Source organism: Vidua chalybeata, chromosome 2 (genome assembly GCF_026979565.1).
Source record: "Vidua chalybeata isolate OUT-0048 chromosome 2, bVidCha1 merged haplotype, whole genome shotgun sequence".
NCBI classification, from domain to species: Eukaryota; Metazoa; Chordata; class Aves; order Passeriformes; family Viduidae; genus Vidua; species Vidua chalybeata.
The window spans coordinates 112771992-112790431 of NC_071531.1; the positions used below are offsets into that span (position 1 = coordinate 112771992).

At 37.8% G+C, this 18440-nt stretch overlaps 1 protein-coding gene across 2 annotated transcripts in view; it reads right to left on the bottom strand.

Annotated features, from left to right (window-relative positions):
* Positions 1-18440, bottom strand: part of EPHA6 (EPH receptor A6) — a 368662-nt gene that overhangs the window by 272980 nt on the left and 77242 nt on the right. For both annotated transcript variants that reach the window (XM_053934140.1, XM_053934139.1), the window contains exon 3: positions 7729-8392. In XM_053934140.1, coding sequence (XP_053790115.1) covers positions 7729-8392 — 664 coding nt within the window. The remainder of the gene's footprint in view (positions 1-7728; positions 8393-18440) is intronic.

The window sequence follows — 18440 nt, forward strand, 5'->3', positions numbered from 1 at the left end:
AAGACAAACATACTTGGAAATCCCTCTGTGCATTCACTCCTGCTTGTGATTCCTCAGCCACACCAGAGAAAACCTCTTATTGATCACTTTTGAAATTATATTTCTCAGCACAAATGCTTTAATAATTGACTGAATGAAATGATGCTAAACCTCTACAGGAACAGTTTCATTACAGAACATGCTTTATGGTTTATTTGTGAATGTGTTACTGATTAGTAATCTGCCTTGGAGGAAGTACTGCTGATTATCTTCGGATTTTGGGTCTCTACCTTATGGGTTCTCAAAGGGGACATAACCTATATTGAAATAATAATGATATTTTAAAATGTTTCAATTATTTCAAAGCACAAATTTTAAGTGCTTTTGCTCAGAAGCCTAAGGGAAAAAAATCTTCAAACAGAAAAAAATCTAATTCCTAGATTTTGAGAATTTCTGAGTCATTATATTACATATAATTATATAATTAGAATTACATATATTCTACAAATTGACTCAGATTTCTTATCATTATTGAAAAAATCCACAATCCACTGTAGTGTAAAAACTTTGGAAACTTTCACTGAGCAACATGACTAAAATGTTTTCTCTTAGCTTATATCTATTTTCTGGGTGCAAACAGGACTAACAACTATTCCAGAAACTGAATTTCCAAAGACAAATATATCAAGCCCTTATTATTGTGCCAGAACTGTTATTCTCTATAAGAAATAGCCATGAAAGTCCTTAAAACACAACTGTACTGTGCACACAGTTGTGTTCTTTTGTAAATTGGTGGCCAAGGCTCATCACAGTTTCCTCACAAAGGATTTCTCTGTCACGACTTTTAACAAATTCCAAGAGTAGCACAAGGCATTCTGTATTCCACAAGCGTTATCAGGGCTTTGTAAGTGAAGCATTATGGTTTTACTCTCCTCCATTTTGGTCACACAAGACCTCCTCCAAACTCAAATGTACATTTCCAGCACACCGAGGAAACCCACGTGCTGAGGATATACTCAGCCATAAAAAAACAAACAAACAAACAAACAAAAAAAAAAAACCACCAAAAAAACCCAAAAAACCCACCACACTTCTCTTCCAGCTGCAGGAAAACGTCCTCGGCTGTAGGAAGATGCAAGCCACCAATGCTGGAATTTTACATTCAGTAACTACAGCAGGCCAAGGGTTTCACTCAAACAAAACTCACCCGCATTCGATACATTTAATTGTTGAAACAGTTAAAGCTGATCATAGGTAAAGTGCAATGAACATCTTCCAAGGCAAATGAACGTGAAATGTTTGAGCTGAAGCTTTAGCTACTGACTCCCAGATGAAGAAAAAAAAAAAAAAAAAAACAAAAAACATGGCAAGCAAGGGAAAGCTGCATTACCTAAAAATGGAGGCCACACATGCATTTTAAGGACAAATCCTATGACAGTGAGGGACACAGGACAACAACATAGAGTCAGTGCTTTCCTTCTTCCCCTCCTGACACACTACAGCATCCAAGCTGTCAGTCTTCTTGCTTTTTGGCGACACAGGAGAAACTTCAAGTTAAAAAATAGCCAACAGTTTTACAATGTACTTAATCTATATACAGTTGAACAGATGTACAGATACACTTGTATTTATACTTTCTGTAAAAGCTCAACAGCTTGTTCCCGTTAGTACCACAATTTTTCCTTGTGGCCATCACTGCACCACACTTCTTTCAGCAGAGCAAGAGCAAATAGCTAATTTACTGTGGGCTCCTGCTAATGTCAAATCATGCAGCTCTGTTACCAAGTCACACACAACAAGAGCAAAATCAATCCCTGCAGTCCCTTGGACAATTTTTGTCTACTGTTTATCAAGGATAGATGGTAGGATCAATATCCAGCAATATTCACTAACGCAAAACCTGAGGCAAGACACACTTCAGTTATCAGCAAGCTTTTGTTGCTGAAATTTCATGTCTGTGTGTACAAACTGAAAATATTGAAGATTTTTAGTTTGAACCTCGCTATTTAACCTCAGCTGGCTTCCTTGTTCTGCTATCAAGGCAGGTTTCAATTCAATGCACATTTCAGTATCAGAGTGAAAAACAGCAATTTCCAACATCAATTCAGTTTGCAAACAATAAGTTTTCTATTAATGCATAATTTATTTAGGTGCAATTACAAATCAAAGGCTTTGATTTGAATTTTTACAGTGAAATATTGTGGAAACCAGGTTACAGTGACTAACGTAAGGTTCTTTATTTGCTCAAAATAATGCAAGTATGAATGACATGGCAAGCATGTGAAAAAAACCTTTTTTTCATTTATTATCACTGGAGTTTCCTTTCTATGTAAAATCAAGTGTAAAGGGTTGTTTGTTTTTTGTTTTTTTTTTTTTTTTTTTTGTCCTTTAAATCCTTACTTCTGAAGCAGCATCCCTTTCCAGGTGTTTTATTAGACTTTTTGTGTTGCAATTTATCCAGCTAAACAATCTTTAGATGGCTGTAGATTAAGTAAAAAAGGGTTGGTTGTGAGCTGCAATGTGAATTTATACAGCACTGAGATTTTTCTGGCTGTTAACTCAGGCAGTCATTGAAGACAGGTGCTCTCAGGTACTTATTTAATTCCCAAAACCAAAAAGAACCCCCCCTCAAAATCAAAATCAGTAACTAACTTAAATATCCCCATTTTTAAAGCACTGAAAAGATGATGCAAAAATGCTAGAATTAAAATGTCCAAACAAATGAAAACACAACAAACTAACTCAAAACCAGAAGCAGCCATCAAAACAACCTAAAAGTGTTGAAAAAAAGGTGAAGTTACTGAATCCAGCCAAGTCAGACCTCTCAAGATTAGTACAGCTCACTAAAAATTCATCCTTTCAACAGTAAGTAATATCCCATCCATACCACAGCTCACCATCCCTCATTTACCTCCTATTTCAGCCAGGCAACAATGTTATTTTTAATTCACACTAATTGCAAGCCTTAAGGACAAAATGGTTTTCGTCATGCAAGTGGAAAAAGTACAAATGAGAGATACAGCCTGAAATAGCTTGGCACACGACCTGCCATTTAGAAATTAAAACCAGGATATGGGAACTTAAAATGCTTCCAGTAGTATCTGCAATGTCCCTTCAGAACAGAGAGTAATTTATATTTTTGTCTACTGAAAATACTCTTTTTTTCTAATATATACAGGCCTTGAGTTCAGAGTTTTTCCATACGCTAGCAGCTATATGTGGTTAAATACATTCAGAAGCTTTGAACAGTCATTATCTATTACTTTTCCATACTCTAACCTACACATTTGCAATTATCCACAACTTCTATTTTTCTCCTGTCCTTGTTCTTGCATTGTATTAAAAACAGCTATTTAGCAGTTCCACCTAAGAAGTGAATCTGGAATCGACAAATCACAATGCAACTTTATCCATATTCAGAACTGAAAGTTAAAATCTGTGTTGTGTTCACAGATGTGCAGCCTTACACAGGCTAAAGAGGAGGTTTTTCAGGGAAAAATATGTCACAAATAATCACAAAGGTTTCAAATACTACCATTGAAATGGTGAAATCTAAAGCTCTGCACAAATTATATAAAATAAACCATCATTGCCTAAGCACAGGAAAGAAGTGTGGATTCCTTTCAGAGCAGTCACAGTTAAGAATGTGTTATAAATTTCATTAAATATATGGCTGTTTACTTGAAAAAATTAATGAAATTTTAAAAAATTGATCTGATAAGTCACAGATACTTTTTAAAAAGATAATCAATTAAAAGACAACTATTTAAATTATCTCTGTGAGATATCAAACCAGACAGGATTGTGATTGTCCCATTCCACCACTAAGACAAAAGTCTGTGGATTCTCTTAGTTCTCCACTCATTCAAAAGTTCTTTGACAAATTCCTGTCTCTGGCTGACAGGAAAGAGAAATCTACTCCAGCGTTTGTGGAACAGCCCCAGCTCTGCTGCAGGAAGGACTCTGATGGAAAGGTTTTCCCTTAAAAAGATAATTTGTAGCCATTGAAAATTTTCTATTTAATCTCATATTGTCCTTTTTCTGTAGTCAAAAACCTTTCTATGGTTTTCCTTTAAAGATGCTTCCTTCAGTGCCTGGTAAAGATTCGCTCTCATGAGCAAATAAACACATGGAAGAAAACCCCAAAGGAACCTTACACAATGCTGTATCTCTGTAACTTGCAGTTCCAAAATAGTTTATTCCCCCCTTTTCCTGTTTTGATGCCAGCACACAGGTAACTAAAGCATGACTGTAACATGAACTGCTTGGTTTCCCAAAAACAAAGCCACACTACAGATATATATATGAGGAGGGGATTAATTAATAATTGAAAAACGAGAGTAGTTTCCAGTTGGATCAGATGGAAGGGCTAAAGAACACAAAGATCAGCTGCCGAAGCAGAAATCCTAACACTGAAACATTACCACAAATTCAAGCGATGAATAATGGAAAGAACTGTTTGTTCAATTAAAAATTCCATGTGTTCAGGCATTAGTATCCCTAGGAAGTGTTGTTCACTCAACTCAAGGTCAGAGAATTTGAATTTTACATTTTCACTTCTAACTCTATTTGTCTCAATTAAAATAAACCAGGTGAGTCTGTCAGTGCCTGTTGTTTTACATTTTTAACACTTAGCATTGCTTCAGCTATACCAAATATATCCCACTTTGGAAGTGATGGCTCCCTAAGAATATTCCTCAAGAAGAATCAACTTTTTATGGCTGGCAAAATACACTTTTGCACTGTGTTTGGTTGGTTAAGACTAAAGTAAAATCTGAAATTACCATAATAATTAGTATTTGCTATATATAATTGAATTTTTCTTTGCAATTAATTCCTAACCTTGAATAATTCAGATAATTTTTGGTAAATCATTAAAAAGTCAAACTTCAGTTAACAGTCATCCAATTATTTCTATATCATGCCTTAACAGAACTGAACCATTATGATTAAGTTTATAAAAGGTTCCTTGTCATGATTGTTTGCTCCTATGTGAACAACCCCCACCACAAAGTCCTGATATGACCTGTACATATTATAATATGCTAAATTTAGCACAACTCATATCTTGGGCTGACATTCAGAAAACAGAGTATTGAACATGCCACTTTTAATTGTTGTTTACCAGAATCCTGTGCAGCATTTCCTCCTTCTAACCTGAAACTTGGTATTGGGGCTGGTGTCAATGAATTGGCAAAGCCAGCAGTAATGGCAATATCAGAGCCATTTCTGATCTGCAGGGCCAAATTACTACTTCTAATTTATTTATTATGCCTAAAGATACAGAAAAACATGTGAATGATGTTGCTATTTCAGGATTTTGAGGGGGAAATCTTGAAAAGTATATTAAAATCAAAGACTGAAAGACTGTTTATGTAATAAACTTAGAGAAGATTGGTATATTCCAGATTATGCCATTAAAAATGTACAGAACACACAAATACCTGGGAATCTCTTGCAGTCAATGCCACTTTTCTCCCCCATTGACTTCAGAAAATGAAGACAGTCCCAAATTACTGAAAATTTCCCTATTAATATGCCTCTGAACTAACTGGAGACATCTGGGTATACATTTAACAGGTATGGATATTTTCAATCCAATTGGGAATTCTTCTCAGACACTTTGGCTCTGAAATTATGCTTTTAAAAGAAAATGCAATGGATAGGGAATACTGAGAGATCCACAGAGAGAGATGCATAAATCTGACATATCTTGAAATAATTGAAATGTTGCCAGTTAGGAAAGCAGGTAAATGAGATTTAGGCAGCTGAAAATAACCTATGATTTTTAACAGCAGCAGTAAAACTGATCAAAGACTGGTTTTATTCCCATCCTTCCTGCTTTGCAAAATGATAAGCAATGACAATGACAGAATATCCTTCCTTATGCCACTTAGTATTGTGTGAATAGAGAATCTGTATCTCCACAAACATCAAACCAGAAATTTATTCTTTAAATTATGTGACAGATAAGCCATATTTGCCATGAAGTGCTTATTCCCCACTGAGCCACAGGTTGGGGTATAAAAAGTTTGACACCATGTATAAGTAAGAAAATATATTCAAGTATCAGCAAGTATTACCCACCACCCAATTATTTTTCAGAACAGACTTCAAGATGCAAAATTATTACTCTGAGTCTTTATTTTCATGCAGAAGAAATAAATGGTTCTCTCCTGAGTATGTCACAGATTATGCCTACACAAAGCACTGACAGAATGGTGCAAAACACTTTTAAGACTCAGATTTGCAACAACTCTAGCAGGGGAATGGGAAGGGCAAAACTTTGGGTTGGGGTTTAGGAGAAGGACCCGAAAAGATATGAAAATTTTATAAATATAGATCAGCTTTTGTCAGGCTAAAATAGCATGGTTTCCACTCTTCCTCCACCTAGTCCTCCCCTCTCTGCTTCCCTGAAAAGAAGCTCAATGTAAATTCAAAAAATGTTCTCCTCAGAGAGTTAGTAATGTTCAGGTATTTTTTTTTATTTAATGGGTATTTAAGAGTAAGCTCAGGATTTACTAACAAGTAACAACTCTTTCAAACTCTGGATTTGTTTTACATGTCACAGCCAAGAAGCAAAGTCTCAAAATAGAACATTATGGCTGTTTGAAAGATGTCTATCAACACGCATATCATGGTTCAGTTCACAACCTGCACAGTCACACTGAAAAAATCCTATTGTACAAATGCATTCCCAGCTGTCCAAATATGCATTTCCACCATCAGCTCTGGCACAAAAGTGGCCACCCTGAACAGGAGGAACCCTTCCACTCATGGTTTACACACTGCAGAGTGGCAACTACTGAAATTAAATTGTGCTTTTTAGTTATAACAGCATCTCATGCAGCTGGGCTTGCCTTGGGCATGATATTCACAAAGCAATGCAAGACAAATGTATTCTGAAAAACTGTCAGGAAAAAAAATAGCATAAAAATTCAGATTCATTGTAGAAGATTAAATGGACAACATCAACTTATGAAAATTATTTTAAAATATGTGGAAGCTCTATTAGATTAGAATTTTCTAAAGTAGGGAAAATAGGTAAGAATATGCAAAAACTCATGGCTTTGGGTAGTCCATTTCACTTTGAAGGTCCTGTTCAACAGATCAGATGGCAAATTGAATAAACCAGTGGAGTCAATGTACTGCAGAAAACATTTCTGGTAAACTTTGGCTGCTGCCTATATTGCTCATGTACAGATCTAGTGTATGACTCACTTGCATAATGGACAGGAATTCATTCAGCATTAAAGTTTCAGAGAAAATCCTTATCCCATTAAGAGAGAAACCTTTTGACCTTACGTAAGAAATTATGCTGGCTCCCAATAATGGCACTGTCAACACTGTATCATTGCAATGAGTGTACTTTTATAATTAATGCCAGCAAGATCAGACAACCAAGGGAATTTTATTTTCTGATTACAGTGCATAGTGCTTTTAATGCTCTCTATTATCCAAAGTTGCTGTGCACCATCCAATCTGAGAAATTCTTGAGCAAAATGACAGTCATTTTTATAAAGGATGGGTCTGGACTCTCTCTCCCCCTTTTTCTACAAAACCAATGTTGAATCACAGCAGACAGCCTCAGCAGCCAATGAGATATTATTATTTACAACCATTACTACAGAAAAAAGCACCTTATTCTCAAGTCATTTCGAAACTATTATGGACAGTGCAAGAGAATATGACAGTATATGACTTCTCTTAAAAATTAAAAAAAAAAAAAATCAAACAATGTTTACTTACCATGACAGGAACCCTCCAGCTCTTCATACCCCACACTGCAGATGCATCGTCCCAGAGGCACCAGCCAATCCCCATCTGCCCCACAATACAATTTTGGAGTGTCGCGTTCCTCGGCGCTCTTCACGCAGGAGCCCCGTACTTCCACCAACGAGGAAGAATCCACCCTTGGAATGGTGTCAGGAAACATGGCCAAATTACGGACCGTGAAAGGGCATTTCTTGTAATAGACACGGACTGACACCAAGGCAATGCACGCTCCAATGTCCTGGAAAGCAAGATAAAATCCCTTCTTGTTGATCGGCCCAACTTCACGAACTTCCGTGTTGAGCTTGAGGATGCGGTCGCCCAAGTCCATCTGCGTAAAGCTCTCGTCAGCAGCTATGGTATCAATTTTGGTGTACTGGTTTGGCTTGAATTTTACTCCATGAGGCTCATCTGATTCCATGTAGTAGAGATTGAAGGTTTCCTTGCAGGTCCCCAGCACCCAGGGAATGCTGTTGCAGTCCCTCAGGGTGAACTTCATCTCCACGTAGATTTTCTGCGCGGCGTCGCGGGAGACCCAGTTGGTTTGCAGCCAGTTGTTCTGGTTGGGTTCCATCACATTGCACACCTGGTAAGTGTGGATGGGACGGTTGTGTTCATCCATTTCAGTTATGGCATCCCACTGGAAAGAAAATAAAACGGTTTAAAAACCAGGAAAAATATGCATCATGCATACACACACACACAAGTGCCTCATGTATATGCACCTATGGCTGAATTATGAATAGTTACTTCAGGTTTAGTGGAAAGATGGTGGTTAAAAGATGATAACTACAGAACACCACACAAGTTTGATTTCTGAAGGTCCACTATAAATTTCTATTAATAAAAATATTAAAAAATGACTGGGGCCTAGCAAAGAAGGAAATACAGGCCATGTTTATGTTTTACAGATATACATCTCTCCATATATTTTATATCAAAGGCTTACCAGATATTATATAATCTGCTACTCTAAAAGATTACCGACCTCCCAAAAACAGCTTTAATACAACAGAATCAACTTTCTACTGAGCAGACAAAATATCAATGTAGCATTAGAGATTTTTTTTTAATCAAAACACAGAAATATTTATAGTTCTGTATCCAAAAATATTGTATCACACCAGAAGTTTTAGCTTAGCTTTCAGATGTACTGACCCATTGGGGTAGAAGCAGTAGGAAAAAACGTCAAAATAAGAACCAAAACCAACCAACATTAAAGTCGCATTAAAAGGAAGATACACTGGATGCTCCAGAGAGGTCTCAAAAAGAAAAAAGAGCTAAAAAAAACACCAAACAACTCCAGCACACCAAGCAGAATTAAAAAGTAGTTGGCTGTTTTAAAAAAACAATGTTGCTTTTAAAATATAGAAGAGCTTTCCAAACTGGCATAGGCCAGCTTAATTTAAAAGTCTCAATATGATACGGTCTCTTAAAATTATTAAGGAAGAAAAAAATATCCAAAATATCCTCCTCTTACCAGGGGATTCTCTTCAGAAATATTTATATATTCACTCTGAATCAATACCTTAATTTGAACTTAGAAATTAAAGCTCTAAAGTTAGCTGTTAGCCATGCAGTTAATAGTATAAATCTATTACTTCTGTAGGAAAGTAAAGGCTCAGCACTTCAATAAGTGGTTTCAAAGAATAAAAAAAAAAATATGGATTGATCAAACATGGACAGGGCTTTAGTCCATTCAAAGCAGATCTCTCATGCTTTGTGCCTGTGTCTTTCCACTCCCAGATAGCCTGCTGAGATCTCTCATTTTAGAGGAATTCACCTTTGGGCAAGAAAACTGTTTAAAATCTGCAAAATGTTTTAATAGAGGCAGTAGTCTAAACATCATACATAAAATATTTGGAAAAATGTTAACATTGAACATCTCAACCTAGCTATTGCACTGGGCCATGCTGGGTGAGTATGGTTACAAATACAGAATGTGCTTAGGTACTGGTCCTAGATACTGAGTGGAAACAAGCTTATTGCACCACCGCAAAATGTCACTTTCAGTGATTGAAAAGTCTGACAGAACTCACTCTGTGATAGTCTCTGACATGGACACAGTCTCTCTCCATGAAATACCATCAGCTTTTCATGTTACCTGAATTCTCAGTCAGGAAAGGCAGCAGTTGAATTCAGTGCAGTCAACAAAAAACTAGACAATTTATCAAACACACAGGTTTTCTTTTGGGTGTATTTCATATTATAGCTCTCATTTAATCAAATTTTAAGTTGTGCAAAGCTTCAAAACCAAATGAACAGAAGCATCTCACTGGTGATGTCTGCACAGGAATGTGGTGGCTCCTTCAAGAATCCCTGACCTGACACTCACAAAAGCTGGCAGGAGCTGTCTGGCTTAGACAAGCTGACAGTTCAGACCACCTTCAAACTTTGCCCATCCCAGTGTGCTGCTTTACCTTCAAAACCTTTTGATTATAGTCCTTTCAAATGAGGAAAACGTCCCCTAATGTTGATGGAAGCAGCAGCAGCATAAAGCTAATTCTTATACCTGGAGTTGCAGGACTTATGGAAAAGACATGTTAAAAGCATCATTTGGAGGAAAGACTTCAAAATTCTAGTTGAACAATAGGATAAACAACAGCATGGCTAAGAGCTTACATTTTACATGCAGCATAAAGGAGGAGTAAGTCACTAAATTAGGAGAACATAGAATTTGAATATTGGTGGAGAGAAGATTCCAAGATTCCTCGTGACATCCAAGTACAAAATATGAGATTAGGCTACAAACCACACTGGGATTTTAGTTAGATAAAGTCTCAGCTGTTTCCATACAGCTACAAACTACTTTACAACTTCTCATTTTTAAACTTCACTAATATCCAACAGCTCTACAGAGAACACTATTAAGAGCAAATCATGTAACTTTAGGCTTGTAAACTGTATAATACTGAAATCTATCTTCATGGATTCCATTTTTTTTTTAATTCTATTTTAAAACACTGGAGATTAAAAAAAAATCAACAAGAATGTTTTAGTACACATCACTTCTGAAAGCTGTTCCAATTAATAGGGGTAGATATATCATGCAGGTGAAAATATCTACTTCCTAATGAGCTGATATCAAGGTAAACTTCACATGTAGTGAAAGACACCTCTCCCACAAGCTGTCACACTGATTGATGGATTAATATTGGGTTCTTTACCTCAGATAACAGTTACTGAGGCACTGAGCCCAGCAGCAGTTTGGTAACTGGGGATGGCAGTTTCAGAATCCTGCACACCTTCAAGATTCTTTATTGATATTTTACCTCATTTTAAGAAAAAAGAGGGGACATTGGTTACTTAAGCCCATGCCCTCACTCACCAGTTTATGAAAGAAACCATCTGCTCTTACTAATTTTGCTGCATCTGTATTATAAGCAAGAAAGTTCCCCCCCCACACACACACTTTTATCCTTATCATTTTACTCTAAGGATAATTCTCTAAAAATGAAGGATTCTGCACCTGCACATTCCTAACCAGTGTACCTGAGCTCACCCCTGAAGGTTGTGGCAGATTTAACATGAACACATTTGGGTATCAGGCACACAATGGCACCCTTGGGTAAAATATCCTACACAAACCACTTGTTGAGCAAAACACATGAGGGGAAGCAATGGCTTTCCATGCAGAGAACTGAAGGAAAAAGTAGTGCTTGAAAATAACATGAGATAGGAAACTGGGGAGCAAAACCTGTCGACTTCAGCCATTCTGTGTTTTACTATCTGCTAAGAAAGACACAACTGTTAAGGTAAATCCTCAGTGGCGATAAGTTTTATTCTTACCTGGCAACAAAAGGAAAGTTTCCATTCTAAACTGAGGAACAAATATATAAGGTTCACGTTCGAGAGATCTGGTTTACTCTCTTGGCTTCAGCAAGTGAGGTAATTTCAGAAATGGAATTGTCAACTATTTCTTACACGCAAACATAGGCTGACATTTGGAAATTCAGTGAACCTGAACTGTAGAAATGCAATTTTCTGACATATATATCCCTCACTGCCCACAAACATCCACTTGAGAGAGCTCAGGTCACAGTTAAAAAGTCCATCCTATCAAAGGGATGGACTGTGTTTGTTGTACAGAACTGCTACTACCCTGAAAAGGAGTCTGAAGAAAGTTGCAAGTGTGTCCATTCAACTCATGTACCCAAACAGTTAAATAAGCATTTTCTTACTTACCACATCCAATGAGGACAAAAAGAGTGCATACAGTGTTTTCTCTAAATGGCTTCTTTTTTTTTTTAACCCCATTAAATGGTTTACTATTTATTTAGGTCATCCCAGATCTCAGCTGGGAGTCACCTAATGAAATCTATACATGTAGAACACTATCAGCTGCTCACGCCTGACAATCTTATAGATCTCATTTCCATGGAAACAAGCAGAACAGTAAAAATAAAGAGAGTTTTTAAAGTTTTCTCTAAAAATTCCCTTATACTAATCTCCAGTGAGATGATGTTCACAAAATGAGATCAGAAAGGCCCAAATGAGGAAACACCAGAGCAGGACTTGCACTTGGCATGCAGCTGCCATCTGACAATGCACATTTACACACCTCACTGCTGTAGTGACATTCAGGCAAAACCAGCTACACACTACATAACAGAACTGAAGAAAAAGAAACTTCTCTCAAAGTAACGTGCTTAGGAAATTAACATTTTAAGGCACAGTTGCCATTTACAATGACATTGAAAACAGCAAGACTAAAGAACATTTAAAAGAGCTCCAGAATTGCTCTAAGTTAAAGGTATCAAGGTAATATTTTTCCCCTTTCACACTAACTCATTTTTCTTTGCCTTCACTTTTCCCAAGATCTACAGTTCTGTATGTGAAAACAGGTGCTCAGACCCCCAAAGATGGGTGATAACACTGAACTCCCAAAATATGCCTATTTGAAAAAAAGCAGAGAAAATTCCCCAGCTGTTTGTATATATCTTAGCAAGTGCAAGTCGATGTAGCTGGCAGAATAAAACAGCAACTGAACAACTTATGTTCTTAGATTTAAAGTTGAGGTGGCTTAAAGTTGCTTAGGGAATGAATAGCAATATATAGCACAATTTTATTAGCTCTGTAGAACTAAAATGACAATCACAATGCAGGATTAGAGGAAATTGTGACATCTGTTTTCTATACAGGCACAGAATATGAGAGTAAGAGGGCAAAGCCCTCAAAATCTGTGAAAGTAAACATGATTAAAAGGAAATAAAATCAGAATTGAATAAATAAAGAATAATTAGGGCAATATAAACAAGAGAATGTGGGAGAGAAAGTTGTTCATGGACTCAAAACAGAAATTCAGAAGTGAGTTTGTTTTCTGTTATTTACATGAAGCACTGAAGAACTGAGAGATGAGCTGCTCCAGGTGATCCAACTCTGCTCTGAAAACTCTTCTGGTTCATATAAATGTTTTCTACAGGCAAGCAAGACTTGGATTAGGTGAGATTTGGGGGATGAACCCTGGAATTCAAGTGAGACCAACTTCAGATACATGAAACAATTGACCCTCACTTGGGGATTAGCCAGCGTAGGACTTTGGGATCAGCAGGCAAAATAAGAGAGCAGTGCTCCAGCTTTGGAGAGTGAATTGGGACTGTTCCAGAAGGAAAGGGCATCAGAGATCTTGAACAAAGAACTTTGTGCATCTACTAGAAAATATCAAGACGACAAGAAATGTATTAATGTATTTGGATGTCAAAATACCTACTCTGATGTAGGGCTCAGGCTAGTGAGGCAATCCATTTATTTGACTGACCAGAATTTAGACAGGAGCATGATAATGCACCAGTGAAAAAGTTACACATAGAATGATGTACATACTGTCTGGCCAGGACATCTAAAGTATAAAACAGAAGGCAAAGAAAATAATACATAATTTCTCCCCTGACAGATCATGAAAAAGTACATTCAGAAGAGATCTACAGAAAAAATGGGAAGAAAACCCAAAAGAATTCGCACACATATGCATACACATGAAGGCTGTTTATTATAAACTGAAATATCATTGAAACCAGCCACTACTATATAAAATACCTTTCCCCCCAGCACTCTGGAACAAGATCATTGTTTCCCTGAATGCATTATTGACTATGAAAGACTCAACGACTTGCACCAAGGATCTGCAAGGATGGTGTGCCACAAATGAGACACACTAGTAAAACCTCAGCAGGTGGTGAGAGATGCCACAATTCAGTTGTAAAAAGTGCTGCTGATCACCTTTCCAGGGACATCTTATCCCTTTGTAATGCAACACTTCCCATGTATTCAGAACTGAATGGAAACTGAGAACAGAAAGTCTACACGTTTTCAAGAAACTACACTTCATAACACTTAACCCTGTTGTGTGCCCTTCAAAAATCTGGCAGTGTACTGTCCCTGGGACCTGTGACAGCGACCTTCTCTGCTGGCCTCTGGCTTACAAAAGAAATAATAAAAAATACATAACCCAGTGGTTTTACAGGTATCTTTCACTAGAATAGAGCTGGGTCTGGCTAATCACAATAGTTGTGTGCTACATTTGGCTGCCAGCAGCTGCAGAGTCTGCTGTGATAAAACACAGAATAATGCTGATAATGCCAATGCTGGCAGGACAAGGGGAACAAGAGCCCAGCAACCCCCACTTGGCTGAGTGAGATTTATGGGATTAACCAGGAATACCTGAAGAATGTGACGGCTCTAAACATCAACACACATATGTTGAAACACAGGGGTCTACTGTGGAATAACAGATGGGGGGATGGAAGGATCAAGTTTGGTCACTCAACAGAACCACAGACTGGCTTGGGTTGAAAGGGACTTAAAGATCATCCATGGGCAGGGGGTCCTTCCACTATGCCAGGCTGCAGCACCCACAATTTCTCTGGGCAACCTCTGTTCTGGTTCCTAACCACCCTCATAGGAAGTAATTTCCTCCTAGTACCTAATCTACACCTGCCCTCTTTCAGTTTAAAGCCCCTATCCTATCACTACATTACTAAATGTAGTAGTAAATTAGTAAATATGATTAGTATATAAATATATCATGACTTAAAATACGTAAGTGTTAATGCTTATACTTCCTTATAATTGGAATAAGATGGACCAGGACTGAGAAATAAATTACAACTACAAAATAGAACTAAATCAAACTGTAGATATATTCCAATTAAGCTCCAACAAGTATTAGCTGTTTAATAGTAGAAGACTTATTTGCTGCTGTGTTGCTTTATTTCCTAATATGGGGAGCTGCAGCAATCCTGCCACTGCCCTTCCCAGCGCCTCGTACACTTGGAGTAACTGGAGCAGAATGTTACAACACTGCTCAGTGAAGCCACTGGGTACTTTGGTAATGCTGCACAATAGCTGTCTGCATCAGCTATGTGGCCTGGGGGACCTTGCTGGATCTCCAAAGTAGCACAGATAATGCTGTGGTAAATGTTTGTGTGTCCTCAGGTATTTAGAATCACAGAAACACAGTGTGGAAGAAGCTTTAAGAAAAAAAAAAAAACAAACACAAAAAAACCAAACTAACAAACAAAAGAAAAAACCCAAAGAACAAGCCTTGAGCAAGCTCTACATTTCTAGTTTAGAAATTCTACAAATTCAGAGTTTGCCTGTTAATCTTATTCAGGTGTTTGTGAGCAGCCCTGGGCTGTCACATCACCACTGCACTGGCTCTGACTCACCAAGCCCCTTGGTAGCCAAGCTGGGCCATAAGCTCCCCCCCTGGCAGACCTGCCCTTCCCATGAACTTTAACCCTGCCAATTGGGCTGGCCTGCTGGGAAGCCAGAACAACTTTAAGGGCAGGCAGAGATACTTGGTAGATTTTCTCAGCCCTCAGTTTGAGAGCTGACCTTGTCTGTCCCATGATATAATGCACATACTGAGTCCAATGACTGCTTTTACCACTTAAACTCTTCAGAAATTGTGTATTGCATCACATCACAAACCTGACTTGAATGCACAAATTTCCAAATATCAGTTCTGTTTTACTTGCTTTCCCTGCTTTGAATCTACAATTCTGATACTTGAAATTCCCCCTCAGCAACAGAATATTTTCTGCCTTTACCATTCCAAGCAGTGGAGTTTTAGTGACTAGCACAGAATCCCAGCACACCAGTGGTCCTGGCTATGTGCACCTACAAAGAGGGCTATGACTCAGTTTCCCATTTTCATTTCCTGACTAATCACTCCAGGGAAGAAGCATTTCCATAGCACTGATGGCAGAAATTGTATAAATACCTTTTCAAGCTCCAGGCTTTCTCACTGAAAAGCAGTGGATCTCAGAGGTTTTTATGTGGGCATTGGCATATTTAAATTCCTGCAGCTAGCAAGCAGTCAATGAGGTTAATATGGATGAAGTGAAACCCAGAAGACTATCTGTCCACTTCTTCCATCTCACTCCAGTTTTTTCTAAAGTCTACTTTCTTTAAAAAAAAAAGAAAGAAAATTCCTGCCTTTTCTACTTCTTATTGAGCTCGTACTAGTCCATTAGAGATTCTAATTGAAATTATACAAATGGAAACAATTAAAAATAATAATTACACAAAGCAGCTATGTAAGGCTTTTCATCTGTGGAGTGCTTTATAAACACTAACACATTCATTCAGCCTAAGACATAAAACTAAAGAAGCAAAACTAAAGGTATTAAGAGGAAGGTGAAGCGACAGATCAGTGATTTTTACCAGCATGCTGTGTGTCAGGAGCTGCATCACTGTGGATGCCCTGATCTGACACTACCCACAGGAGCTGAACTGATGACACTGCAAAGCTCCCCTGCAGCACAACTCTTCCTCTGAGCATTTACTGATGGGCTCCTTTAGAACCACTCTCCATTCCCCTCCAGCTGTTGTGCTGCCTGGTGGAGCCCATTCCTGCAGCACACATCTGGCTGGAATACCTGTGACCAAACTGCTGCTGGAGAACTGAACACTTGCACCTTTCATAAATGCCCTCCAGCCTCCCACCACCATCCTAACAAATGTTATTGTTATCTACAAATAACAAATTCATGACTTCATTTTTTCTCAAGCTACTTATCCCTTCTAGGCAGGGGATCAAAAGGGGGGAAACCAAGATTAGAGCTATGTGACTAATTAAAGGCACAAACTTATATTTATTGGCTTGCAAGGGATCATGTTGATACACTCCAGTGAAAGCCAAAAGCAATGCTATCACAGAGTGCCATTTAACTGAGCCTAAAACCTCTGGAAATAAAATCTGAGAGGTGAACAGAAGAATCAATTATTACAAGTGGAGCAAGCTGAATAACAACATCAGTAGCAACTCAGTTTATTTCCATGTAAATTCATAAGCTTCTGTATTTCAGTTACATGCATTACAACCTCACTCATTTTCTAGGTTAAACAGAGCCATGCCAGAAAACTCCATGGTACAACTTCTATTACAGGTTGCAAACATCCTTAACAAAGTGTCCAAAATGTGCTGAGAAATAAGAACATAAAATAAGAAGCCCAGAGTATTTTTAGAAGAAAAAAAAAGGCAATCCATATGAACCTTCTCTATAGTCTGTGAACTCCAAGGAAGGAACAGAGGAAAAAAAAAGGGAAGAGAAAGGAAAATAAAACAATTACCAGTGTTTTCCAGTATATCAGTTTGTTCATCCTTCCTATGTAATTACTTATTTACTGAGGACTTGTAAAGTAGCACTGTCTCTTCAGGGAGCTCAGGCTCAGACATACTTGTTAAAATGTCCTGGAAGAAAATCACTTGCTACCCTTCCCCAGGGCTCCTTCCTTTCCTCCCATTTCTGAGTGCACAAATGGAGGGAGCATCAAACTCTTAATTATCCTATACTATAAATAAACTGGCATTAAACCCACTCCATTCACTACAGTTGAGGAGTGCATAATCAAAACAAACTCTCAGACATCTCATTTCTACATGGTCCTGTATGTGAAGAGAAAAGATGTGAACTATAATAATGACTCCCATGCTCTTTCAACCTCCCTCATCTCATTACTCATATTTTCAGCTACATTAAAAGTAATTTTGTGAATCAACTTCTGGCAGAGCTAATGGGAGAAATGTGAAAATTTCATTTGACTGTATTTCAGTTTACTTGGTAGGTAGGCCAGGACATCTTATGTAGGTTTGCAATCCCTTTAGGTTCACCCAGATTAGAAAGCAGCTAAAAGGTATTTAACAAAGAACTTCCTATGACAAGACATGGAGAGCTTCAGTAAATACATTTATTTCACAGGTCACTGAAGGAAAACAACCTATGGCACTGTGGAGAGATTTATACACTTGCTTACTCTATTTTCAGTTCACACTTAGAACACCACAATCTCCCCAAAATATGTAGAACAAACTCTGGCTTTCCAAAAGGACCTTGGTCATAACACAAAGGAACACGAACCATGTGGGCACACTGTGCTTGGGGCATGTCTTCATCAAGGAGGTACCTAAATACATGTTGCAATTTTTAGCTTAATTTATTGTTGACTTTGTTTGCTTTTTTTTTTTTTTTTATAGATAATACTTATCCTTTTATTTTCCAGATACTGCAATTGCAACAGCTGTACCTGACTTCAGTGTTTAAGTACAGTAAGACTTTTTTCACCCACAACTGAAACCTAGAGCTTTATTTGGAACCTACTGTAGATAAAAATCACTGCAGCTGGCAGGGGGTGGTCATGGAATGTCAACTAGAGGTCAAATTAGATGTCAGGTTCTTCTGCAA